This window comes from Hyperoodon ampullatus, assembly GCF_949752795.1.
Source record: "Hyperoodon ampullatus genome assembly, chromosome: 3".
Classification (NCBI taxonomy): domain Eukaryota; kingdom Metazoa; phylum Chordata; class Mammalia; order Artiodactyla; family Ziphiidae; genus Hyperoodon; species Hyperoodon ampullatus.
In genome coordinates this window covers 83,133,704-83,159,262 of record NC_136916.1, presented here as the reverse complement: position 1 = coordinate 83,159,262, position 25,559 = coordinate 83,133,704, and the positions used below count along the sequence as shown (strand labels likewise).

Below are 25,559 nucleotides of genomic sequence, written 5' to 3'. Positions count from 1 at the left end.
ACAGTGAGAGACCGTGTACCGCCAAAAAACAAACAAACAAACAAAAAAACAAGATCCATATGATAAAGGACCTGTCTTTAGAATATATGATCTCTTACAACACAGAAGACAACAACCCAAAGAGGGGAGGGAGGATTTCAACAGACATTTCTCCAAAGACGATATACAAATGACCAAAAGCCTAGCAGAGGATGTTCAAAATCACTAGTCCTAGGGAAATGTAAATTAAATCCACGATGAGATTCTACTTCATATCCAATAGATTAGCTTTGTCAAAAGGACAAGACTATAAGAAACACTGTACAAGATATGGAGAAACGGGACCCTTCATACACTGGTAGTTGGAACATTAAATTATATAGTTACTTTCAAAACAGTTCATCAGGTTCTTAAAAACTTAAACAGAAACTCACCACATCACACAGCAATTTCTAGAAGTCTACCAAGACAAATGAAAACGTGTCCACGCAAAGACATGTATACTCATATATATATATAAACACAGAGAGAAGGGGAGGGAAGGAGGGAGGGAGGGAAGAGAGGAGGAAGGCAGAAAGGAAGCAGGGGCAATAAAAAACGGGCAAATGAAAATAACTGGTATATCTGAATCAAGGGTATATGAGAATTCCTTGTATTATTCTGGTAATGTTTCTCTAAGTTTGAAAGGACATCAAAATTTTAAATTACCCAAATAAAGGGCAAGAATATCATGTAGCAAGCTCCCTCTACCAACCTCAACAAAGACCATATACAGCTTAAAAGTTACTAGAAAACTGTAGGTAATTTTAATAAAATCGCTTCAAGAATATACTATGGTTGTAAAACCACTACAATGTGCTCTAAAATAATTTTTCTACTGAGTTAAATAAAGTCATCCATAAATTCTGTAACAACACATTCATATGCACAAAATCTGACTGGAAAATAAACACAACTTTCCATTTCTAACACAGCATAATTCAAAAGTTCACTCTGAATGGGACTGGGTTTTTGGTTTTAATGCAAAGCATAATTACACAGTTATTCATAATTTGAGGTGTGTTACTTGTTTATTTAACAAAATACTGCTGCTCTGAAATAAACTTCATTTTCAGAGTGATAGTAATGTTAAAAATAAAGACCATGAAAATGCAAGCTGCATTTTAAAAAGCTTATAATAATCATTTAAATTCTGATTGTATCTGTAGGTTCACAATTCTCTACTCTTAGATTTTTTTTAAAAAACACTTTATATATGGTCAATCTAGATCATAATTAAGTGCATCTTAATGAAGTTTCCACTGATGTATGTAGAAATATGATTTACCTATAGCCAAATAACATCATTTCTTTATCAAAGATAAGTGGTACTGTCTAGAAATAAAAACAATCCTTCAAGAATTTTATTTTCCTAAGTAAAAATACTTCCCAAGAGCTAAAGGCACAATTTCTATTCACATCTAGCACTGTAACCAACCATAAAAGCATTACTTATTTTCAAGTTAATAACTGATTGACATTTCTCAAACAAGCTGTTTTCAATCCTGATAGTTCTTTATTTTCTTTAATAAATTGCTGTTTGCAGTAGGTGTCCATCATGAGAATAATCAAAATTAGATAAATGTGACAAAAGACTGACAAAGTGTTTCACACCCTTGAGTGATACCAAGAATGGGAGAAAAGTGTTGCAAAATACAACTACTGCAGTGCTACTTATGGTCTTGCAATAAAACCAACAATGCATCAAGAGCTATCATCTCACATCCAATTTCTTCCCCTCAAGAACAATCTGAATCTCTTTGACATCCAAAGGCTCATAGGTCAATAAAACTTCTGCTAGATTCTTGTGCTCTTTTGCATGAGTCTTCAACATATGTTTTGCTCGCTCATACGAATCCTGAAATACAAAGCAGATATGTAAGAGGCAGAAACCTTAGGAGAAGCACAAACCCTAAATGAGATAAAAAGCCTTTATGCACCCTAAAAAAACTATAAAATCTATTGACTTCTAGTTATGAAAGATAAATGCATTTAAAAGCTTGGTTCCCTAAAGATAACTCTTTCATACTTTCAAATGTTACATTTTTAACCTCAAAATCTATCATAGAGATAACTGAGGACTACTTAAACAAAAAGCTACTTAAGAAATAAAAGTATACACTGTACTCATCTGCTTTCTAAATAAGGTCTGTGAACACAGAAATCTATTTCTCTTTTCAGTATACGTGCTAAAAGGAAAGGGAGTTTGCTCCTTTTGCCTCTTGAGATTTCACCAATTTACTCAATCTAGAATGGCCAGAAAAGATATAATTTCCATTCTTTTACTTGGTAACACACTCACCTCTCAGTACTGTAATACAGTATGATTAGAGGTGATCCTTGACTTCCATACATTTGATTTTTTTTGCAACCCACCTTGAACTTTTCATTTAAATCCTTCAACTCTCTTTCCAAAGGTGAGCCTGAATTAAGTTTATCAGCTTATGAATAATGGCAGTAATAACAGTTCATTTTTGGCAGTGTCATATTTGCCTGTACAATCTTTCTGCCCATATTTTACTAGTGAATTATATTTTTGTCCTTATAAAATTGGGTGGAAAATGTAAAAATGAATTTACTAAAACCAAGAAGCACAGGTCATATAAACACAATACAATTACTAGACATTTTGAACATAACCATGTCCAAGTAAAATAATCAAATTAAAGAAAATACATAAAATATTAGAAATATATCAGCTAAAGAAGAACTGAATACTAAAATCACACTGTAAATTTTCTGGGCTTCCCAAGTGGCACAGTGGTTAAGAATCCGTCTGCCAATGCAGGGGACACGGGTTCAATCCCTGGTCCGGGAAGATCCCACATGCCGTGAAGCAACTAAGCCCGCACGCCACAACCACTGAAGCCCCGCACCACAGCCACTGAAGCCCGTGCCCTAGAGCCCATGCTCAGCAACAAGAGAAGCCACCGCAATGAAGAGCAGCCCCTGCTCGCTGCAACCAGAGAAAGCCCACATGCAGCAACAAAGACCCAATGCAGCCAAAAATAAAATAAATAAATTTATTTAAAAAAAAATATATATACACATATGTATATATATATATATATATGTAAATTATTCTTAGCCTATGGCCAGAATAAAATAAAGATCCAGTCTATGATCAGGGGTTCCAGTCTATGTCAAAGATCCAGTCTATGACATAGTTAATCACTGCAGCAACGGTGCACCTATTAACTGTATAAAACAGAGGAACTTTAGTTTTTTTGCAAGCACCCAAATATTTAGGCACATTTTGACTAAATAGATAAATAATCATTTAAAAAAAGATCATTACCCTCAGAAGGATTCTGGTTTCCTGTTCAATAGCAGATTGAGTTTCTGGACTCAGTTTCCCTGTATCACTGTAGGTCATAACTCCAAGCTAAAATCAATGAAAAGAAAGAAATCCAACAGAAAATCCTCCAACACTAATGTATGTAACAGAGGAAGTACTATCCTATACATAAGAAAATAAATATCATGGGGGCAAGGAAAAAATACAATATAAAAATGCCCTTGAGGGCAAAAAAATTTCATTATTCTCCTGAAAGTATAATACTAAAAAGTGTGAGCAAGAGGGAAAATTTTAAATCCCAAGTATCGTTCTGAGTACCTTCTTAGAAAACCTTAGCAGCTATTCTAGTCCAGAAATCCACAATTCACAGAGTACTGGAATTGCTTTCTGGAGCCACAGTGATAACGTAGGGACGTGAAGTATGTGGAAAGGGCAAAGTAAGCAAGCTCAACAAGAAGGTCTTCGATGTCATATGAATAAAAAAGCTAAAGAATTTATATCATCATTTGGTTAATTCATGAAGTAATAATTCTTACTGTTTGAGCAGCTGGAATGGAAAGAGTATGTTACATTTCTCAGAAAATGACATTTAGTTTAGAGTCAGCTTTGTTAAATTCATTTGGAATGAGACAGGGGAAAATCTATCAATTTATAATGAGAATCCTCTCTCACAAAGAGACACTTGGCACATCAACATTTGATACATGAGGAAGGATTAAAATTAGCCATTACCTTTTCACTCATTCCAAATTTGGTGACCATCTGCTTTGCTATTTGGGTTGCATTATCAAAATCACTGGAAGCACCTGAAAATTTGAAATATACATAAAACTCAAGTTAAAAAAAATCTTTAAACCAACAAACACAATTTGAACCAAAGCTATTCTTTACAGCCAACCTGTTGTAATATGATCAGCTCCAAATATAAGTTCCTCTGCCACTCTTCCTCCCATACTGACATCCATCTGAGCAAGAAGCTGAGCTCTAGTTTCGTTCCGTCGATCATTTTCAGGCAACAGGTACACCTAGACAATTGAAAAACAAAGAAAAAATTCAGACCCAGTTTTGAAACACTTACACTAATAACCTGAATTATCATTTGCCTCTCATGACCTTAATACCATGATGCTGAAAGCTCAGCGGCATTTAATAGAGATGGTCATGGTGATTGATGACCAAACCAGCTATGTATAAAATGAGGAAAGCAAAAGTGCAGTTTATAAATAGTAAGTAGTTAATGCTGCAATACAGCTGTTTGTCCCTCGTTGCACAAAAATGTTTAAAACGTCTATAGGGACATCCCTGGTGGTGCACTGGTTAAGAATCTGCCTGCCAATGCAGGGGACACGGTTCGAGCCCTGGTCTGGGAAGATCCCACATGCCGCGGAGCAACTCAGCCTGTGCGCCACAACTACTGGGCCTGTGCTCTAGAGCCTGCAAGCCACGACCACTGAGCCCATGTACCACAACTACTGAAGCCCGCACGCCTAGAGCCTGTGCTCTGCAACAAGAGAAGCCACCACAATGAGAAGCCCACGCACCGCAATGAAGAGCAGCCCCCTCTCGCTTCAACTAGAGAAAGCCCGCGTGCAGCAAAGAAGACCCAACGCAGCCAAAAATAAAACTTTAAATACAAATAAATAAAAATAAACGTCTATAAATAGAAATATATGAAAATGAAACTTGTACACAATGAGAAAAAACTTAGAAAAACTATTGAACCAGTCACTATGATACATAATTTCTTTCGAGGGGAAAAGAGCAACTACATATTTAAGAATTATATTTTGCTGTCATTCCTGAATTACATTTCATAATGTAAATATATTATCTGAAATATTAAGGATATCCTTTATTAGCAGGTAAATTTCACAAGTATGTCTGATTTCAAGACAGTTGAGGAAGTTAAAGAAGAAAGTATCAACACACCTAGGAAGTAGCTGAATTTCCGTTTGAAATGTTTTCATCAGCAATTTCCTACATAAGCTCCTGGGGAGCACTATTTGAAAGAAAAGAAAAACTAAAGATACATGTCCAAGTGTTGGCCCTCGTGGCATGATTGTAGCTTTGTTGATAGGCATAGCATCTTTAGTGTAATATGCAATAATAGCGTGACCAGATTCATGATACGCTGTGATTGTTTTGTTTTTGTTATCAATTTCCACACTTCTACGCTCAGGCCCTAAGAATAAAAATTTACTTAAGTAAAATACTCCATTAAGAAGGTATATTTAAATGAATGAAGCTCCTTTGTCTCAAAGTCATTCTTAGAGTCATATGATTTAATATCATTAATAAATATTTTAAAAGTTTGAAAGTTTAAAAAATGAGTATATTCCACTCTACAACACATGTAAACCATAATTTGTCAACTGAAAACCAAACTGTAAAAACTATCATCTTAATCCTTATATCAAAAGGAAAAGCTTTATTCTATTTCTAGAAAATAAACTTCTAATTTAACAGGAATATCATAACTAACCTGTTTTGAAGGCAATTCAAGATTTAAAATAAAAATTAAATTCTGAAAAACAGTAAAATTAACTATTCTTTTATCAGCAATATCAGACAAGAGGAAAGACATGGGCACTCATGCCCCCCAAAGAGTGTAATATAAGTTATGATATATTTGTTCTGTAACAGGCCAACTGTGTTGCTATGTCAGAGTATATATTTGCATGTTTCTATACCTTTCTTTTTTATAAACTTTCTCTCAAAATTAAGAGTTTTTTCTCGGACTTCCCTGGTGGCGCAGTGGTTAAGAATCTGCCTGCCAATGCAGGGGACACGGGTTCGAGCTCTGGTCCAAGAAGACTCCACATGCCGCGGAGCAACTAAGCCCATGCGCCACAGCTACTGAGCCTGAGTTCTAGAGCCCATAAGCCACAACTACTGAAGCCCACGCACCTAGAGCCCATGTTCCACGAGAAGCCACCACAATGAGAAGCCCATGCACCGCAATGAAGAGTAGCCCCCTCTCGCTGCAACTAGAGAAACCCCGCATGCAGCAACGAAGACCCAATGCAGCCAATAAATAAATAAATAAATAAATTTTTTATAAAAAAGAGTGAATTACCACCAAACCAAAAATTACCAAGTGGCAATTTAAAAAAAAAGAATTTTTTCTCTAACATAATGAACAGTATAAGATAGGGGGAAAAAAAAGAAAACCTACCCATTAGGATTTTATCTTTGGAAAACTCTAGTTCCTTCATGGTTACCACTTCTTTTCCATCAACAGCTGCCTTTAAAGCAGCTTGGTTCACAAGATTCTCCAACTCTGCTCCAGAAAAGCCAACAGTACCTCGAGCTATGATTTCTGGATCAACAGCTATATGCAGACAGGACACAATATTAAAATTTCGGAAGAGCTAATAAAAAGCTCTTCATAAAGAACCCACATTGCAAATGAAAAAAGAAGACAGCCATCATGAACTGTAATTTTACAAAAGCTTACTTCACTAAATTCTAAGGGGAAAAAGCCAAAACTGCTAGTAAAGACACCATTAAAATTGTCATTGGGACAAATCACAGAAGTTCTTATATTTAAATAACTTTGTGATAAACAAAGAAAGGTACAGTTGCCAGATAACGATTTACAAACGTTTAATTATGGCCTAACCACAAACTGAAAAAGCACATTCATAGACATTTTGTTTTCAGAATTTCATCTTGAAATAACTTTGGACATAAAAGCCCCCCTTATTATCGGAAACATATTTGGTTTTAAGAATTGATTCAGGTATCTTTGAAAATACTGCAGCTTTAATAGCTGCTTTTATTACTCAGGTAGTTCCATAATATTTCCATGTGTTTTGTTTTATAGTCTGCTTCCCCTCTTTTGGCCCCAAAGTGACTATATCATGAGGTACTATGCTCATAATATACAGGTGCTTTTTATATGATTTTATATTTTACATTCATCTAAAGAAACATTTATACATAGATTTCATCAAGTATTATCTAAGTACTCAAAAGAAACCTTTCTTTAGAATCGGGATTCAAAATGACAGAATCTCTGGACACACGTTCATTGAGAAATGGACTTTATGGACAAACAAGAGGAGAGAAAAATAGACATTTAAAGGAATTTGTCTTTTAAGACATCCTGAGTAAGGACCACAAACAGGGTGGATTGATATATTACCATTTTATGGAGATAATGTCTGTATCGTCGAATTAAGACTTACACTGATAAAACTTTATTTTATTGAGATACCACTTCAAGATTTCTGTTCGACCTTTTACATCTGGCCTGGGAACTGTAACCTGCATGTCAAAAGAACCAGGACGTATTAAGGCACTAAAGGGAGAATACAAAAAGAAAATATAAATTAATAAGCTGACTGTGCTGAAGGTCAAGTTAAACAGGACTGACATCCTAAAGAGAAGATGGAAAGACAATGGCAACCAATATTTATTTTGAACATAAATATTCAGATTAGTTCCTTATAAAACGTGGCTCAAAGAACAGTTTCAATAACCAGAAGGCAGAACAAAGGTTCATATAGATAAATGTGTGCATCTAGATAGCATACAACCCTTCAGAGACAAAGACATGCAAGTCAGCCAGTCAAGGAACAAATAATTCTACAGCAATCTATTATGAGAGCTACACATCCATCTTACTACTATTAAGTACAAAATGTTAAACTAGAGTCTTAGGCAAGAACCAACTATTAGATCAAATGAAAGTATGAATAACTTCTATATAATAAAACCAATAAAAATTTTAAACTATAGTAAATTTTATTCTAAAAATCCTCTCTACCCCCCGCCCAAAAGCTTTGTGATGTTTAAGTTGTGAGAAGATTCTTTTAGCAGCTTTACTGAGATACAATTTTCATATCATAGAATTTGAAGTCGAAAACCCAGTGTTGTTTTTTTTTAACATCATTATTGGAGTATAATTTGCTTTACAATGTTGTGTTATTTTCTGCTGTATAACAAAGTGAATCAGTTATACATATACATATATCCCCATATCCCCTCCCTCTTGCATCTCCGTCCCTGCCACCCTCCCTATCCCACCCCTCTAGGTGGTCACAAAGCACCGAGCTGATCTCCCTGTGCTGTGCCGCTGCTTCCCACTAGCTATCTATTTTACGTTTGGTAGTGTAACCCAGTGGTTTTTAATATATTCAGAGTTGCCCAACCATCACCACAATCTAATTTTAGAGAATTTTTACCCCCTCCCTCTCTTCTCCAGCTGAAAGAAACCCCAAATCTACTGGCAGTTATTCCCCATTTTCCCTAACCTCTGGCAACCACTAAATTCCTTTCTGTTGCTATGGATCTGCTTATTCTAGACATTTCATATAAAAGCAATCATATAATATGTGATGTTTTGTGATGGGTTTCCTTCACTTAGCACAATATTTTTAAAGTTCATCACTATTCTAGAATATATCACAAAAATTTGAATACTTACTTATCTAATGCCTCTGGGAAGTTTGTGGCTCCTATGATGATAACTCCTTCGTTGGGCTTAAAACTATTATAAAAAAAAAGGACCTTTTCATTGAAAATTAAAACAGCACACATGTAGAAATGTTCTATGCAAAACTGTTTATCGTTAATCTTACTAACAGCAAAGAAAAGGGATTGATCTTTTTAATGCCCAAAATGATAAGGCATCTCTAATTGTTTTCTTAAAATGCCAGTGCACTTCAATAAAAGTGTTAATAATAAATCACCAAGTCATCTGTGGTTACATACCTTCATAATAATTTTTCTAGTTAGGAAGAGATGACCTGACACAAAAAGCTTGAGTCTCCGACTAATTTTTTTTTTTAAATTTTTTTATTTTTTGCTTTATCACAAATTTAATCAGTTATATGTATACATATGTTCCCATATCCCCTCCCTTTTGCGTCTCCCTCCCACCCTCCCTATCCCACCCCTCCAGGCAGTCACAAAGCACCGAGCTGATCTCCCTGTGCTATGCGGCTGCTTCCCACTAGCTATCTACCTTACGTTTGGTAGTGTATATATGTCCATGCCGCTCTTTCACTTTGTCACAGCTTACCCTTCCCCCTCCCCATGTCCTCAAGTCCATTCTCTAGTAGGTCTGTGTCTTTATTCCTGTCTTACCCCTATGTTCTTCATGACCTTTTTTTTCTTAAATTCCATATATATGTGTCAGCATACAGTATTTGTCTTTCTCTTTCTGACTTACTTCACTCTGTATGACAGACTCTAGGTCCATCCACCTCATTACAAATAGCTCAATTTCCTTTCTTTTTATGGCTGAGTAATATTCCATTGTATATATGTGCCACATCTTCTTTATCCATTCATCCGATGATGGACACTTAGGTTGTTTCCATCTCCGGGCTATTGTAAATAGGGCTGCTATGAACATTTTGGTACATGTCTCTTTTTGAATTATGGTTTTCTCAGGGTATATGCCCAGTAGTGGGATTGCTGGGTCATATGGTAGTTCTATTTGTAGTTTTTTAAGGAACCTCCATACCGTTCTCCATAGTGGCTGTACCAATTCACATTCCCACCAGCAGTGCAAGAGTGTTCCCTTTTTTCCACACCCTCTCCAGCATTTATTGTTTCTAGATTTTTTGATGATGGCCATTCTGACTGGTGTGAGATGATATCTCATTGTAGTTTTGATTTGCATTTCTCTAATGAGTAAAGATGTTGAGCATCCTTTCATGTGTTTGTTGGCAGTCTGTATATCTTCTTTGGAGAAATGTCTATTTAGGTCTTCCGCCCATTTTTGGATTGGGTTGTTTGTTTTTTTGTTATTGAGCTGCATGAGCTGCTTATAAATTTTGGAGATTAATCCTTTGTCAGTTGCTTCATTTGCAAATATTTTCTCCCATTCTGAGGGTTGTCTTTTGGTCTTGTTTATGGTTTCCTTTGCTGTGCAAAAGCTTTTAAGTTTCATTAGGTCCCATGTGTTTATTTTTGTCTTTATTTCCATTTCTCTAGGAGGTGGGTCCAAAAGGATCTTGCTGTGATTTATGTCATAGAGTGTTCTGCCTATGTTGTCCTCTAAGAGTTTGATAGTGTCTGGCCTTACATTTAGGTCTTTAATCCATTTTGAGCTTATTTTTGTGTATGGTGTTAGGGAGTGATCTAATCTCATACTTTTACATGTCCCTGTCCAGTTTTCCCAACACCACTTATTGAAGAGACTGTCCTTTCTCCACTGTACATTCCTGCCTCCTTTATCAAAGATAAGGTGACCATATGTCCGTGGGTTTACCTCTGGGCTTTCTATCCTGTTCCATTGATCTATCTTTCTGTTTTTGTGCCAGTACCATACTGTCTTGATTACTGCAGCTTTGTAGTATAGTCTGAAGTCAGGGAGCCTGATTCCTCCAGCTCCATTTTTCGTTCTCAAGATTGCTTTGGCTATTCGGGGTCTTTTGTGTTTCCATACAAATTGTGAAATTTTTTGTTCTAGTTCTGTGAAAAATGCCAGTGGTATTTTGATAGGGATTGCATTGAATCTGTAGATTGCTTTGGGTAGTAGAGTCATTTTCACAATGTTGATTCTTCCAATCCAAGAACATGGTACATCTCTCCATCTATTTGTATCATCTTTAATTTCTTTCATCAGTGTCTTATAATTTTCTGCATATAGGTCTTTTGTCTCCTTAGGTAGGTTTATTCCTAGATATTTTATTCTTTTTGTTGCAATGGTAAATGGGAGTGTTTCCTTGATTTCACTTTCAGATTTTTCATCACTAGTATATAGGAATGCCAGAGATTTCTGTGCATTAATTTTGTATCCTGCAACTTTACCAAATTCATTGATTAGCTCTAGTAGTTTTCTGGTAGCATCCTTAGGATTCTCTATGTATAGTATCATGTCATCTGCAAACAGTGACAGCTTTACTTCTTCTTTTCCAATTTGGATTCCTTTTATTTGCTTTTCTTCTCTGATTGCTGTGGCTAAAACTTCCAAAACTATGTTGAATAAGAGTGGTGAGAGTGGGCAACCTTGTCTTGTTCCTGATCTTAGTGGAAATGGTTTCAGTTTTTCACCATTGAGGACGATGCTGGCTGTGGGTTTGTCATATATGGCCTTTATTATGTTGAGGAAAGTTCCCTCTATGCCTACTTTCTGCAGGGTTTTTATCATGAATGGGTGTTGAATTTTGTCGAAAGCTTTCTCTGCATCTATTGAGATGATCATATGGTTTTTCTCCTTCAATTTGTTAATATGGTATATCACGTTGATTGATTTGCGTATATTGAAGAATCCTTGCATTCCTGGGATAAACCCCACTTGATCATGGTGTATGATCCTTTTAATGTGCTGTTGGATTCTGTTTGCTAGTATTTTGTTGAGGATTTTTGCATCTATGTTCATCAGTGATATTGGCCTGTAGTTTTCTTTCTTTGTGACATCCTTGTCTGGTTTTGGTATCAAGGTGATGGTGGCCTCGTAGAATGAGTTTGGGAGTGTTCCTCCCTCTGCTATATTTTGGAAGAGTTTGAGAAGGATAGGTGTTAGCTCTTCTCTAAATGCTTGATAGAATTCGCCTGTGAAGCCATCTGGTCCTGGGCTTTTGTTTGTTGGAAGATTTTTTATCACAGTTTCAATTTCAGTGCTTGTGATTGGTCTGTTCATATGTTCTATTTCTTCCTGATTCAGTCTTGGCAGGTTGTGCATTTCTAAGAATTTGTCCATTTCTTCCAGGTTGTCCATTTTATTGGCATAGAGTTGCTTATAGTAATCTCTCACGATCTTTTGTATTTCTGCAGTGTCAGTTGTTACTTCTCCTTTTTCATTTCTAATTCTATTGATTTGAGTCTTCTCCCTTTTTTTCTTGATGAGTCTGGCTAATGGTTTATCAATTTTGTTTATCTTCTCAAAGAACCAGCTTTTAGTTTTATTGATCTTTGGTATTGTTTCCTTCATTTCTTTTTCATTTATTTCTGATCTGATTTTTATGATTTCTTTCCTTCTGCTAACTTTGGGATGTTTTTGTTCTTCTTTCTCTAATTGCTTTAGGTGCAAGGTTAGGTTGTTTAGTCGAGATATTTCCTGTTTCTTAAGGTGGGATTGTATTGCTATAAACTTCCCTCTTAGAACTGCTTTTGCTGCATCCCATAGGTTTTGGGTCGTCGTGTCTCCATTGTCATTTGTTTCTAGGTATTTTTTTATTTCCTCTTTGATTTCTTCAGTGATCACTTCGTTATTAAGTAATGTATTGTTTAGCCTCCATGTGTTTGTATTTTTTATAGCTCTTTTCCTGTAATTGATATCTAGTCTCATAGCATTGTGGTCGGAAAAGATACTTGATACAATTTCAATTTTCTTAAATTTACCAAGGCTTGATTTGTGACCCAAGATATGATCTATCCTGGAGAATGTTCCATGAGCACTTGAGAAAAATGTGTATTCTGTTGTTTTTGGATGGAATGTCCTATAAATATCAATTAAGTCCATCTTGTTTAATGTATCATTTAAAGCTTGTGTTTCCTTATTTATTTTCATTTTGGATGATCTGTCCATTGGTGAAAGTGGGGTGTGAAAGTCCCCTACTATGATTGTGTTACTGTCGATTTCTCCTTTTATGGCTGTTAGTGTTTGCCTTATGTATTGAGGTGCTCCTATGTTGGGTGCATAAATATTTACAATTGTTATATCTTCTTCTTGGATCGATCCCTTGATCATTATGTAGTGTCCTTCTTTGTCTCTTCTAGTAGTCTTTATTTTAAAGTCTATTTTGTCTGATATGAGAATTGCTACTCCAGCTTTCTTTTGGTTTCCATTTGCATGGAATATCTTTTTCCATCCCCTTACTTTCAGTCTGTATGTGTCTCTAGGTCTGAAGTGGGTCTCCTGTAGACAGCATATATATGGGTCTTGTTTTTGTATCCATTCAGCCAATCTGTGTCTTTTGGTGGGAGCGTTTAGTCCATTTACATTTAAGGTAATTATCGATATGTATGTTCCTATTCCCATTTTCTTAATTGTTTTGGGTTCGTTATTGTAGGTCTTTTCCTTCTGTTGTGTTTCTTGCCTAGAGAAGTTCCTTTAGCATTTGTTGTAAAGCTGGTTTGGTGGTGCTGAACTCTCTCAGCTTTTGCTTGTCTGTAAACGTTTTAATTTCTCCATCAAATCTGAATGAGATCCTTGCTGGGTAGAGTAATCTTGGTTGCAGGTTTTTCTCCTTCATCACTTTAATTATGTCCTGCCACTCCCTTCTGGCTTGTAGAGTTTCTGCTGAGAGATCAGCTGTTATCCTGATGGGGATTCCCTTGTGTGTTATTTGTTGTTTTTGCCTTGCTGCTTTTAATATGATTTCTTTGTGTTTAATTTTTGACAGTTTGATTAATATGTGTCTTGGCGTATTTCTCCTTGGATTTATTCTGTATGGGACTCTCTGTGCCTCCTGGACTTGATTAACTATTTCCTTTCCCATATTAGGGAAGTTTTCAACTATAATCTCTTCAAATATTTTCTCAGTCCCTTTCTTTTTCTCTTCTTCTTCTGGAACCCCTATGATTCGAATGTTGGTGCGTTTAATGTTGTCCCAGAGGTCTCTGAGACTGTCCTCAATTCTTTTCATTCTTTTTTCTTTATTTTGCTCTGCATCAGTTATTTCCACTACTTTATCTTCCACCTCACTTATCCGTTCTTCTGCCTCAGTTATTCTGCTATTGATCCCATCTAGAGTATTTTTTATTTCATTTATTGTGTTTTTAATCGATGCTTGATTCATCTTTAGTTCTTCTAGGTCCTTGTTAACTGTTTCTTGCATTTTGTCTATTCTATTTCCAAGATTTTGGATCTGGGAAATAGAATCTTGCATCATCTTTACCATCATTATTCTGAATTCTTTTTCAGGTAGACTGCCTATTACCTCTTCATTTGTTAGGTCTGGTGGGTTTTTATCTTGCTCCTTCTCCTACTGTGTGTTTTTCTGTCTTCTCATTTTGCTTATGTTACTGTGTTTGGGGTCTCCTTTTTGCCGGCTGCAGGTTCGTAGTTCCTGTTGTTTTTGGTGTCTGTCCCCAGTGGCTAAGGTTGGTTTAGTGGGTTGTGTAGGCTTCCTGGTCGAGGGGACTAGTGCCTGTGTTCTGGTGGATGAGGCTGGATCTTGTCTTTCTGGTGGGCAGGTCCACGTCTGGTGGTGTGTTTTGGGGTGTCTGCGGACTTTTTATGATTTTAGGCCACCTCTCTGCTAATGGGTGGTGTTGTGTTCCTGTCTTGCTAGTTGTTTGGCATAGGGTGTCCAGCACTGTAGCTTGCTGGTCGTTGAGTGAAGCTGGGTGCTGGTGTTGAGATGGAGATCTCTGGAAGATTTTCGCCGTTTGATATTATGTGGAGCTGGGAGGTCTCTTGTGGACCAGTGTCCTGAAGTTGGCTCTCCCACCTCAGAGGCACAGTACTGACTCCTGGCTCCTCAATTTGGGATGATTTGTTGTCTATTCATGTATTCCATAGATGCAGGGTACATCGAGTTGATTGTGGAGCTTTAATCCGCTGCTTCTGAGGCTGCTGGGAGAGGTTTCCCTTTCTGTTCTTTGTTCTCACAGCTCCCCGGTCTCAGCTTTGGATTTGGCCCCGCCTCTGCCTGTAGGTCGCCGGAGGGCGTCTGTTCTTCGCTCAGACAGGAAAGGGTTAAAGGAGCAGCCTCTTCGGGAACTCTGGCTCACTCAGGCCGGGCGGGAGGGAGGGGCACGGAGTGCGGGGCGAGCCTGCAGCGGCAGAGGTCGGCGTGACGTTGCACCAGTCCGAGGCGCGCCGTGCGTTCTCCCAGGGAAGCCGCCCCTGGATCCCGGGGCCCCGGCAGTGGCGGGCTGCACAGGCTCCCGGAAGGGCGGTGTGGACAGTGACCTGCGCTCGCACACAGGCTTCTTGGCGGCGGCAGCAGCAGCCCCAGCGTCCCACGCCCGTCACTGGGCTCCGCGCTTTCAGTCGCGACTCGCGCCCGTCTGTGGAGCCCCTTTAAGCAGCGCTCTTAATCCCCTCTCCTCGCGCACCAGGAAACCAAGAGGGTAGAAAAAGTCTCTTGCCTCTTCGGCAGCTCCAGAGTTTTCCCGGACTCCCTCCCGGCTAGCTGTGGCACATTAGCCCCCTTCAGGCTGAGTTCTCGCCGCCAGCCCCAGTCCTCTCCCTGCGCTCTAACCGAAGCCCGAGCCTCAGCTTCCAGCGCCGTCCGCCCCGGCGGGCGAGCAGACAAGGCTCTCGGGCTGGTGAGTGCCGCTCGGCACCGATCCTCTGTGCGGGAATCTCTCCGCTTTGCCCTACCCAGGTATGTGGGGAGTTTCTTGCCTTTTGGGAGGTCTGGGGTCTTCTGCCAGCGTTCAGTAGGTGTTCTGTAGGAGTTGTTCCACGTGTAGCTGTATTTCTGGTGTATCCGTGGGGAGGAAGGTGATCTCCGCGTCTTACTCTTCCGCCATCTTACCCGGAAAACCCCCGACTAATTTTTGAAAAACATTTTCAAGTTTACCAATTCAAATTATTTGCTCCTAGACTTCCAGAATGTCTTATATGACTTTAAGAAACAATTTTTTGATCTACAGCAACACTCAAAATAGGGTTTTATATTTCTTTCGTACATCATAGTAGTACTTAAAAATGCCTTATAATTCCATAATCACATAAACATTCTCTTCTACAATTTAAAACTTGTCTTTTCAGATTAATTTTTGAAAAGGAGTGTTCTTGTAGTCTTTTGAGTTGGTGTTTTACAATTAACCCTTTTCATTAAACTTAAAAATGCTTATTGCTATACTATCCAGGAAATGAATATTTGCACATATTCGTGAAAGAGTATATTTTATATCCTTAAACAAATGTTGCAATATATAATCGAAAAATTGAATCTCATAGTTTTCTTCCCCAGTCTTGTTTATATTTTCAAAAGTTCAGAACTCTGCATAGGTTTGCATCATTTAATTATACCAGGTTAGTATATTTTACAGATATTTATCTTAACATCATATGCTTTTCCTGAATAAGTTTATCTATTACTAATCCAAATGCATTTATCCAAATCTTTCTTCTAAGTCCCCTGGGTGCCTCAAATTTGTTATGCCCCAAACTGAAGACATTGTCCCTGATGCTTTCCTCTTTCCTGACTCTTTGTAAGCTACTCTGTCATCTGTCTTCCCCATCCTAGTAGAAAACATCACTGAAATACCAAAGCAGGAAAAATCCTGGACTCCATCCCTCCCTGAAATCACCACATCCTGTTGCTCATCAAGTTCAGTATTTTCTACCTGCTTACCATTTTTCATTTCCTATTACTTTCTCACTTATAATTTTGAAATGCTCTTTTCTAGTTTTGCTCCCCTGATGTTCATCTTTACGTTGCTGCCAGAGTGACCTTTCTAAAATATACTTGTGAAGATGTAACACCTCTACTTATGTAGTGGATCCCCATCACATGAAGGAGAAAGTTCATGTTCTAGGAGGACACTTGCTTTTTTTGGTTTGGCTCTGATCCTCCAGTTTTGTCTCTCCATACCATTCCCCGTAACTGTGTTCTAGTTTTCCACGTGACTTGTTATGTTGTTTCACGCCTCGTCCTTTTCCTCAGGCTGCCTTTTCTAGAATCCCCTTCACATCCCCTCTCTACACTGTGTGTGTCTTTTAAGACACAGACCTGTCTTAGCAGCATTTCCTGAGCTACCCAGATACAGCTGACTCCTCTTTCCTGTGTGCCCTTCCTGTACTCTGTTCACATCAATTGTAGAGCTTTTGAATGATACTTTGCTGTTCTTACTTGTTTTCATGTAGCTCTATTTCTCCTGGAATACAGAGCAGAATCAGTCTTCTATTTATATTTCCAGCTTTTCTCCCAGGATAGTGCCTATGATTTGACAGATCCAGTAAATGTTTGTGGTCTTACTGATTGATTGAATGACCAAATGAATGAGTATGATGTTTTCTGGAATGAGGTGTTTGTTTTATTTTGTTTTGTTTTTATAGGAAGGATCAACAAATCCAGAAATTGGAGAAAAAGAAAATGATACTGATACTGAACGTGCTCTACAAGAGCAAACAGATCCTAACAATTTGACTTCTTTTTTTTTTTTTTTTTTGCGGTACGCAGGCCTCTCACTGCTATGGCCTCTCCCGTTGCGGAGCACAGGCTCCAGACGCGCAGGCCCAGCGGCCACGGCTCACGGGCCCAGCCGCTCTGAGGCATGTGGGATCTTCCCGTACCAGGGCACGAATCCGTATCCGCTGCATCGGCAGGCGGACCCTCAACCACTGCCCCACCAGTGAAGCCCTTTTTTTTTTTTCCATTTCTTTTTAAGTATATTTCTTTTGCTTCGTTTCTTCAGAAGTAGCCCAACTACTACCAACTTTTTCTTCCTGAAAATGCCTCAACCCTCTGAAATTCTTTTCTGCTACTTTATTTTATTTAAATATTTGTGGATGGAGATAGACATATATGTATTTAAAATTCATAGTAGTAAATGAACTCATTAATGTATCTGTGGCTGCATTTTACAGATATGATGTCAGCATTAGGATTAGGAGAAGAGGAAGTTATAGAATCACCTTGGGATACTGAGGTACTATCTTCTATTATTATTTTTTTATTCTATTTTAAAATATAAGCACTGAATGATGTTAAAACATAAAACGGGGGGTGCCTTGACTTTACTTTCTCACCTTTGCATTTGCCCATCAAAAGTTTTTCCTGAGAATTCCGGGTAAGATGGCGGAAGAGTAAGACGCGGAGATCACCTTCCTCCCCATGGATACACCAGAAATACAGCTACACGTGGAACAACTCCTACAGAACACATACTGAACGCTGGCAGAAGACCCCAGACCTCCCAAAAGGCAAGAAACTCCCCACATACCTGGGTAGGGCAAAGAGGAGAGATTCCCGCACAGAGGAGCGGTGCCGAGCGGCGCTCACCAGCCCGAGAGGCTTGTCTGCTCGCCCGCCGGGGCGGGCGGCGCTGGAGGCTGAGGCGCGGGCTTCGGTCGGGGCGCAGGGAGAGGACTGGGGCTGGCGGCGAGAACTCGGCCTGAGGGGGGCTAATGCGCCACAGCTAGCCGGGAGGGAGTCCGGGGGAACCCTGGAGCTGCCGAAGAGGCAAGAGACTTTTTCTTCCCTCTTGGTTTCCTGGTGCGCGAGGAGACGGGATTGAGAGCGCTGCTTAAAGGGGCTCCGCAGACGGGCGCGAGTCGCGGCTGAAAGCGCGGAGCCCAGAGACGGGCGTGGGACGCTGGGGCTGCTACTGCCGCCGCCAAGAAGCCTGTGTGCGAGCGCAAGTCACTGTCCACACCGCCCTTCCGGGAGCCTGTTCAGCCCGCCACTGCCGGGGTCCCGGGATCCAGGGGCGGCTTCCCTGGGAGAACGCACGGCGCGCCTCAGGCTAGTGCAACGTCACGCCGGCCTCTGCGGCTGCAGGCTCGCCCCGCACTCCGTGCCCCTCCCTCCCGCCCGGCCTGAGTGAGCCAGAGTCCCCGAAGAGGCTGCTCCTTTAACCCTGTCCTGTCTGAGCGAAGAACAGACGCCCTCCGGCGACCTACACGCAGAGGCGGGGCCAAATCCAAAGCTGAGACCCAGGAGCTGTGAGAACAAAGAAAAGAAAGGGAAACCTCTCCCAGCAGCCTCAGAAGCAGCGGATTAAAGCTCCACAATCAACTTGATGTACTCTGCATCTGTGGAATACATGAATAGACAACAAATCATCCCAAATTGAGGAGCCAGGAGTCAGTGCTCTGCCTCTGAGGTGGGAGAGCCAACTTCAGGACACTGGTCCACAAGAGACCTCCCAGCTCCACATAATATCGAACGGCGAAAATCTTCCAGAGATCTCCATCTCAACAGCAGCACCCAGCTTCACTCAACGACCAGCAAGCTACAGTGCTGGACACCCTATGCCAAACAACTAGCAAGACAGGAATACAACGCCACCCATTAGCAGAAAGGTGGCCTAAAATCATAAAAAGTCCGCAGACACCCCAAAACACACCACCAGACGTGGACCTGCCCACCAGAAAGACAAGATCCAGCCTCATCCACCAGAACACAGGCACTAGTCCCCACCACCAGGAAGCCTACACAACCCACTAAACCAACCTTAGCCACTGGGGACAGACACCAAAAACAACGGGAACTACGAACCTGCAGCCGGCAAAAAGGAGACCCCAAACACAGTAACATAAGCAAAATGAGAAGACAGAAAATCACACAGCAGGAGAAGGAGCAAGATAAAAACCCACCAGACCTAACAAATGAAGAGGTAATAGGCAGTCTACCTGAAAAAGAATTCAGAATAATGATGGTAAAGATGATGCAAGATTCTATTTCCCAGATCCAAAATCTTGGAAATAGAATAGACAAAATGCAAGAAACAGTTAACAAGGACCTAGAAGAACTAAAGATGAATCAAGCATCGATTAAAAACACAATAAATGAAATAAAAAATACTCTAGATGGGATCAATAGCAGAATAACTGAGGCAGAAGAACGGATAAGTGAGGTGGAAGATAAAGTAGTGGAAATAACTGATGCAGAGCAAAATAAAGAAAAAAGAATGAAAAGAATTGAGGACAGTCTCAGAGACCTCTGGGACAACATTAAACGCACCAACATTCGAATCATAGGGGTTCCAGAAGAAGAAGAGAAAAAGAAAGGGACTGAGAAAATATTTGAAGAGATTATAGTTGAAAACTTCCCTAATATGGGAAAGGAAATAGTTAATCAAGTCCAGGAGGCACAGAGAGTCCCATACAGAATAAATCCAAGGAGAAATACGCCAAGACACATATTAATCAAACTGTCAAAAATTAAACACAAAGAAATCATATTAAAAGCAGCAAGGCAAAAACAACAAATAACACACAAGGGAATCCCCATCAGGATAACAGCTGATCTCTCAGCAGAAACTCTACAAGCCAGAAGGGAGTGGCAGGACATAATTAAAGTGATGAAGGAGAAAAACCTGCAACCAAGATTACTCTACCCAGCAAGGATCTCATTCAGATTTGATGGAGAAATTAAAACGTTTACAGACAAGCAAAAGCTGAGAGAGTTCAGCACCACCAAACCAGCTTTACAACAAATGCTAAAGGAACTTCTCTAGGCAAGAAACACAACAGAAGGAAAAGACCTACAATAACGAACCCAAAACAATGAAGAAAATGGGAATAGGAACATACATATCGATAATTACCTTAAATGTAAATGGACTAAATGCTCCCACCAAAAGACACAGATTGGCTGAATGGATACAAAAACAAGACCCATATATATGCTGTCTACAAGAGACCCACTTCAGACCTAGAGACACATACAGACTGAAAGTAAGGGGATGGAAAAAGATATTCCATGCAAATGGAAACCAAAAGAAAGCTGGAGTAGCAATTCTCATATCAGACAAAATAGACTTTAAAATAAAGACTACTAGAAGAGACAAAGAAGGACACTACATAATGATCAAGGGATCGATCCAAGAAGAAGATATAACAATTGTAAATATTTATGCACCAAACGTAGGAGCACCTCAATACATAAGGCAAATACTAACAGCCATAAAAGGAGAAATCGACAGTAACACAATCATAGTAGGGGACTTTAACACCCCACTTTCACCAATGGACAGATCATCCAAAATGAAAATAAATAAGGAAACACAAGCTTTAAATGATACATTAAACAAGATGGACTTAATTGATATTTATAGGACATTCCATCCAAAAACAACAGAATACACATTTTTCTCAAGTGCTCATGGAACATTCTCCAGGATAGATCATATCTTGGGTCACAAATCAAGCCTTGGTAAATTTAAGAAAATTGAAGTTGTATCAAGTATCTTTTCTGACCACAATGCTATGAGACTAGATATCAATTACAGGAAAAGAGCTGTAAAAAATACAAACACATGGAGGCTAAACAATACACTACTTAATAACGAAGTGATCACTGAAGATATCAAAGAGGAAATTAAAAAATACCTAGAAACAAATGACAATGGAGACACGACGACCCAAAACCTATGGGATGCAGCAAAAGCAGTTCTAAGAGGGAAGTTTATAGCAATACAATCCCACCTTAAGAAACAGGAAACATCTTGAATAAACAACCTAACCTTGCACCTAAAGCAATTAGAGAAAGAAGAACAAAAACATCCCAAAGTTAGCAGAAGGAAAGAAATCATAAAAATCAGATCAGAAATAAATGAAAAAGAAATGAAGGAAACGATAGCAAAGATCCATAAAACTAAAAGCTGGTTCTTTGAGAAGATAAACAAAATTGATAAACCATTAGCCAGACTCATCAAGAAAAAAAGGGAGAAGACTCAAATCAATAGAATTAGAAATGAAAAAGGAGAAGTAACAACTGACACTGCAGAAATACAAAAGATCATGAGAGATTATTACAAGCAACTCTATGCCAATAAAATGGACAACCTGGAAGAAATGGACAAATTCTTAGAAATGCACAACCTGCCAAGACTGAATCAGGAAGAAATAGAACATATGAACAGACCAATCACAAGCACTGAAATTGAAACTGTGATAAAAAATCTTCCAACAAACAAAAGCCCAGGACCAGATGGCTTCACAGGCGAATTCTATCAAGCATTTAGAGAAGAGCTAACACCTATCCTTCTCAAACTCTTCCAAAATATAGAAGAGGGAGGAACACTCCCAAACTCATTCTATGAGGCCACCATCACCCTGATACCAAAACCAGACAAGGATGTCACAAAGAAAGAAAACTACAGGCCAATATCACTGATGAACATAGATGCAAAAATCCTCACCAAAATACTAGCAAACAGAATCCAACAGCACATTAAAAGGATCATACACCATGATCACGTGGGGTTTATTCCAGGAATGCAGGGATTCTTCAATATACGCAAATCAGTCAACGTGATACACCATATTAACAAATTGAAGGAGAAAAACCATATGATCATCTCAATAGATGCAGAGAAAGCTTTCGACAAAATTCAACACCCATTCATGATAAAAACCCTGCAGAAAGTAGGCATAGAGGGAACTTTCCTCAACATGATAAAGGCCATATATGACAAACCCACAGCCAGCATCGTGCTCAATGGTGAAAAACTGAAACCATTTCCACTGAAATCAGGAACAAGACAAGGTTGCCCACTCTCACCACTCTTATTCAACATAGTTTTGGAAGTTTTAGCCACAGCAATCAGAGAAGAAAAGGAAATAAAAGGAATCCAAATCGGAAAAGAAGAAGTAAAGCTGTCACTGTTTGCAGATGACATGATACTATACATAGAGAATCCTAAAGATGCTACCAGAAAACTACTAGAGCTAATCAATGAATTTGGTAAAGTTGCAGGATACAAAATTAATGCACAGAAATCTGTGGCATTCCTATATACTAATGATGAAAAATCTGAAAGTGAAATCAAGGAAACACTCCCATTTACCATTGCAACAAAAAGAATAAAATATCTAGGAATAAACCTACCTAAGGAGACAAAAGACCTGTATGCAGAAAATTATAAGACACTGATGAAAGAAATTAAAGATGATACAAATAGATGGAGAGATGTACCATGTTCTTGGATTGGAAGAATCAACATTGTGAAAATGACTCTACTACCCAAAGCAATCTACAGATTCAATGCAATCCCTATCAAACTACCACTGGCATTTTTCTTTTTTTTTTTTTTTTGGGGTACTCGGGCCTCTCACTGTTGTGGCCTCTCCCGTTGCGGAGCACAGGCTCCGGATGCGCAGGCTCAGCAACCATGGCTCACGGGCCCAGCTGCTCCGCGGCATATGGGATCCTCCCAGACCGGGGCACGAACCCGTATCCCCTGCATCGGCAGGCGGACTCTCAACCACTGCGCCACCAGGGAGGCCCTACCACTGGCATTTTTCACAGAACTAGAACAAAAAATTTCACAATTTGTATGGAAACACAAAAGACCCCGAATAGCCAAAGCAATCTTGAGAACGAAAAATGGAGCTGGAGGAATCAGGCTCCCTGACTTCAGACTATACTACAAAGCTACAGTAATCAAGACAGTATGGTACTGGCACAAAAACAGAAAGATAGATCAATGGAACAGGATAGAAAGCCCAGAGATAAACCCACGGACATATGGTCACCTTATCTTTGATAAAGGAGGCAGGAATGTACAGTGGAGAAAGGACAGTCTCTTCAATAAGTGGTGCTGGGAAAACTGGATAGGGACATGTAAAAGTATGAGATTAGATCACTCCCTAACACCATACACAAAAATAAGCTCAAAATGGATTAAAGACCTAAATGTAAGGCCAGAAACTATCAAACTCTTAGAGGAAAACATAGGCAGAACACTTTATGATATAAATCACAGCAAGATCCTTTTTGACCCACCTCCTAGAGAAATGGAAATAAAGACAAAAATAAACACATGGGACCTAATGAAACTTCAAAGCTTTTGCACAGCAAAGGAAACCATAAACGAGACCAAAAGACAACCCTCAGAATGGGAGAAAATATTTGCAAATGGAGCAACTGACAAAGGATTAATCTCCAAAATTTATAAGCAGCTCATGCAGCTCAATAACAAAAAAACAAACAACCCAATCCAAAAATGGGCAGAAGACCTAAATAGACATTTCTCCACAGAAGATATACAGACTGCCAACAAACACATGAAAGGATGCTCAACATCTTTACTCATTAGAGAAATGCAAATCAAAACTACAATGAGATATCATCTTACACCAATCAGAATGGCCATCATCAAAAAATCTAGAAACAATAAATGCTGGAGAGGGTGTGGAAAAAAGGGAACCCTCTTGCACTGCTGGTGGGAATGTGAATTGGTACAGCCACTATGGAGAACGGTATGGAGGTTCCTTAAAAAACTACAAATAGAACTACCATATGACCCAGCAATCCCACTACTGGGCATATACCCTGAGAAAACCATAATTCAAAAAGGGACATGTACCAAAATGTTCATAGCAGCCCTATTTACAATAGCCCGGAGATGGAAACAACCTAAGTGTCCATCATCGGATGAATGGGTAAAGAAGATGTGGCACATATATACAATGGAATATTACTCAGCCATAAAAAGAAATGAAATTGAGCTAAAAAATGTCATGAAGAACATAGGGGTAAGACAGAAATAAAGACACAGACCTACTTGAGAATGAACTTGAGGATATGTGGAGGGGGAAGTGTAAGCTGTGACAAAGCGAAAGAGAGGCATGGATATATATACACTACCAAACGTAAGGTAGATAGATAGTGGGAAGCAGCCACAGAGCACAGGGAGATCAGCTGGGTGCTTTGTGACTGCCTGGAGGGGTGGGATGGGGAGGGTGGGAGGGAGGGAGATGCATGAGGGAAGGGATGTGGGAACAGATGTATATGTATGACTGATTCACTTTGTTATAAAGCAGAAACTAATTAAAAAAAAAAAGTTTTTCCTTACATTTTTAACCTGTAATTAATTAAATAATTGTGTGCTAAGTATAGTAACTACCACATAGTGCACTTTTGTTAATTTGCAAGATTCACCTAATGAAACCAGTGTAGCACAGAGCAAAAACCAAGGCTTAGAAGTCATAAGGAATCAGTTTGGGTTCTGAAGTTAAATTTATCAAAAAACTGAAGCATTATTCCAGGTCAGCCTATGGCCAAATGTATGTTTCTTTTTTCTTTTCTTTTTTTAAAAAAATTTTTGTTGGAGTATAGTTGATTTACAATGTTGTGTTAGTTTCAGATATACAGCAAAGTGAATCAGTTATACATATGTCCACTCTTTTTTCAATTCCTTCCCCATATAGGCCATTACAGAGTATTCAGTAGAGTTCTCTGTGCTATACAGGAGGTCCTTATTATTGATCCATTTTTTATATAGTAGAGTGTATCTGTCAGTCCCAGTCTCCCAAGCAAATGTTTGTTTCTTTGGTACATATGGATGTGTAAAACTCCTAGTGAGGTTCAGAGAGAAACAGGTTGAAATGTAGTTTTTTACCACTTAGACCTGAAAAAGATAGTGCCTGAGACTTGAAAGTATTAGTACATTTGGATTTTCAAATAGATCTGCAAGGAACGTTTCAAGAGAAGCAAAAGAATGGGCAATAATAAGTATGTGGTGTTATAATAACAACAGTGAGGTTTAGCGATGTTTAAAAAGTACACACCATTTTGGATAAACTAGTGTGCGTTGAGTACCTTTATGGCAGCCATACTTGAAGTAACATAAATATAAAGTAATGATGACCTGTTGTAAGGTGACAGCTATGGAAGGAGATAAGAAGGGCCTGATCTGTTAGATATAGGCA

General features: G+C 39.0%; 2 protein-coding genes across 2 annotated transcripts in view; one reads left to right on the top strand and one right to left on the bottom strand.

Annotated features, from left to right (window-relative positions):
• Nucleotides 1-1,732: 1,732 nt before the first annotated feature.
• LOC307049541 (ATP-dependent zinc metalloprotease YME1L1-like) lies at nucleotides 1,733-15,700 on the bottom strand (the record flags this gene model as incomplete). Its single annotated transcript, XM_079699101.1, has 8 exons — nucleotides 1,733-1,876; nucleotides 3,317-3,403; nucleotides 4,049-4,122; nucleotides 4,215-4,341; nucleotides 5,347-5,498; nucleotides 6,492-6,647; nucleotides 7,507-7,619; nucleotides 15,690-15,700. 8 exons carry the CDS (start codon nucleotides 15,698-15,700, stop codon nucleotides 1,733-1,735), a joined length of 864 nt encoding a protein of 287 aa, XP_079555227.1.
• Nucleotides 15,701-16,689: 989 nt separating this feature from the next.
• The window catches only part of LOC307049540 (ankyrin repeat domain-containing protein 26-like), a gene marked incomplete at its 5' end in the record, with an annotated part of 67,925 nt that continues 59,055 nt past the window's right edge, over nucleotides 16,690-25,559 (top strand). Inside the window, 3 exon segments of the mRNA XM_079699100.1 lie at nucleotides 16,690-16,734; nucleotides 17,235-17,350; nucleotides 17,755-17,827. Coding sequence (XP_079555226.1) covers nucleotides 16,690-16,734; nucleotides 17,235-17,350; nucleotides 17,755-17,827 — 234 coding nt within the window.